The 2,403-nt window shown below is 66.2% G+C and overlaps 1 protein-coding gene across 1 annotated transcript in view; it reads right to left on the bottom strand.

Moving 5' to 3' along the window:
- The window catches only part of HTRA3 (HtrA serine peptidase 3), a 29,413-nt gene that overhangs the window by 4,319 nt on the left and 22,691 nt on the right, over positions 1-2,403 (bottom strand). The window contains exons 3-5 of the mRNA XM_006760133.2: positions 2,142-2,336; positions 1,453-1,485; positions 207-321 (exon numbers count right to left, since the gene is read on the bottom strand). Coding sequence (XP_006760196.1) covers positions 207-321; positions 1,453-1,485; positions 2,142-2,336 — 343 coding nt within the window. The remainder of the gene's footprint in view (positions 1-206; positions 322-1,452; positions 1,486-2,141; positions 2,337-2,403) is intronic.

Below are 2,403 nucleotides of genomic sequence, written 5' to 3'. Positions count from 1 at the left end.
GAGCAGCTCAGACACAGGTAGTTGGAGGCAGGAGGTGGGTCAGAGGTCCCCAGCTGGTCTGGCGGGGTGGGGAGTGCACATGGCCATGAAGTGAGGAGGGGGAGGAAGATCTGAGAGAGGCTGAGACTCAGGACCTCGGGGCCGGTCGAGAGTGCAGCAGCCCCTGGAGGCACAGCGTCCGGCCCCGCCAGCCCTGGGGGCTCTACCTTTGACGTGCTTGTCCTGGAACTCGGTGAGGAAGCGCGCGATGCGGTCCGAGGGGATGGCGAAGGAGATGCCAGCTGCGACCTTGAGCGTGTTGATGCCAATGACCTCACCGTCCTGGGTGTGGGGAGAGCAGAGGGCGATCACTCCGGGGCCCAAGAAGCTGCTGCCCTCAATGCAAAGCATTGTGTCCGGCCCCAGAGCCGCCCTGGCCGTCCGCCTGCCGGAGAAGTCCCTGGGGCCCAGAGGCTGTCCTGGAGGTGCCCTGGGGCTCACATCTGGGTCAGGGGCCCTCTACTCTCCCACCGTTTCCTCCACATCTGCCCTCTGCCCTCGCGGGAGCATGCTAGCCACCCCTTGGAAGCAGTGCCCACTGACCCTGGACCCCCCAGGCAGGGTTCTGAGGGGCTGGGGCCGAAAGAGGGTGTGACAAGGACTGGGGGACCAGGTCCTCCTCTCCCCCTTCCTCTGGAAACAGGGTGGGGGCGAGGGGTGCCAGGGAAGCTCTGTAGCACCCCCACTCCCTCCCTTTGGAGTCGGCCTCACACCCTGACCCTGTCCTGACCCCCACAGGCTGGGACCCCACCAGCCTGGGCTGTGCTGCTCCCTGAATTCCTTTCTCCTGCATGTCCCCATCCACTCGACCTCAGCCTCCACCGCCAGGTCAGGGCCCCCTCCTCCAGGAAGCCCTCCCTGCCCGGTGTCCCTCCAGAGCTCGCTCCCTGCCCCTCACGTGCACTTGGGCATGACCATGTGTGGACCCTCCCCCCACAGTAGCCCCCCCACCTGTGGAGACACCTGACAATTCCCAGGGCCCTGGAGCTATGGACTGAGCCTCCTGGTTTATCCTGAAGTCTCACTCGGGTGGGAATGAGCCTGACTGTGGGGCTCAGGACAGACCTGGGGGAGGGGACCTGGGAGGAGGGAGAGGGAATGAGGACACCCCTCATCTTGCACGTAAACTCGAGGACAGGGAGGTGCAATGGATGACTGGCCCCAGCCTTGTCTCCTGCCCCAGGTCCTTGATGGGCACCCCTGCCTGGGCTGCTCCCGGGCCCTCTTGCTCCTGGACAAGGAGCGTTCCCGGGGGCGCGGAGGCTCAGGGCGACAGGGGCTCTGGGTCACGTCCTCCTGGCCTCCAGCCCAGCTGCGTTCCTGACCCTCATCCCTGTCTCGAGACGTGCCCCCTCCTGTGAGCGGAGCTCCAGTGAACCAGCGGCCCGCCCTCTGGACCTGGGGGACACTTACCAGGTTCACCAGGGGTCCCCCGGAATTCCCGTACTGCAGGGGAAGAGACGCAACGTTAGCCGAGCCCTGAGCCCCGACCCAGCGCTCCCGAGGCACTGCGTCAGCTCTCACATTAACAGCACAGACGGAGCCAGTGTATCCCCAGCAGCAGCAGAGGCCTCGCCACGTCCCCATTTCACAGATAAGAAGCCTGAGGCCCACAGAGGCCGAGCGGACGGCCGTCCGATGACCGGGTCTGGCCTGGGCAGTGCTCTCTGCACGAACCTCCAGGCTCGCTTCCATGTCTCCGCCACTCGGGGGCTGGGCAGCACGGGGCGGCCAGGGGATGGGACACGAGTTCTCATTCTGGGACCTCAAGGAGCCGTGACAAAAACTAACATTTCCTGCAGATGGCCTGAACCACGGCAGACCCAGAGGGGCGGGCGCTGGGGCGTGGGGCAACGTGCTTCGTGGGTGCAAAGGTGCCACCCTTATACTCCTAAGAATGAAGACGTGCTGACCCGGGCGTGCAGTGTGGGCAAAGATAACTCAGGGGCGTGGCTGTGCCTCTGTGCCCTGAAGGGCTGGCCCCAGGGGGGCAGGGGCCACAGACCCGGGCAGACCGGCACCACGGGATTTTCTAGCCGGTGGACGTGAGGGGTGAGGGGGGCTCTGGGAGGGGCGAGCCCCCTAGGCCGCGGAGGACTCACGTTGATGATGGCGTCCGTCTGGATGTAGTCCATGTCCGAGTCCCGCAGGCCCAGCTCCTTGCCGTCCCGCTGGGCCGTGCTGACGATGCCCGTGGTCACCGTGTTCTGCAGGGCGAAGGGGCTGCCGATGGCCACCACGAACTCGCCGGGACGCAGGTCTGCCGAGTGGCCCAGCTGCAGCGCCGGGAGCTTTTTCTGGGGGGCGAGGGGGACGACACGGAGGGAGGCTAGTGGCGCACGCTGGCTCGGGACACGGCCACGC

The sequence above is a fragment of the Myotis davidii genome, unplaced genomic scaffold (genome assembly GCF_000327345.1).
Source record: "Myotis davidii unplaced genomic scaffold, ASM32734v1 scaffold937, whole genome shotgun sequence".
NCBI classification, from domain to species: Eukaryota; Metazoa; Chordata; class Mammalia; order Chiroptera; family Vespertilionidae; genus Myotis; species Myotis davidii.
This window is presented reverse-complemented; position numbering and strand designations above follow the sequence as displayed.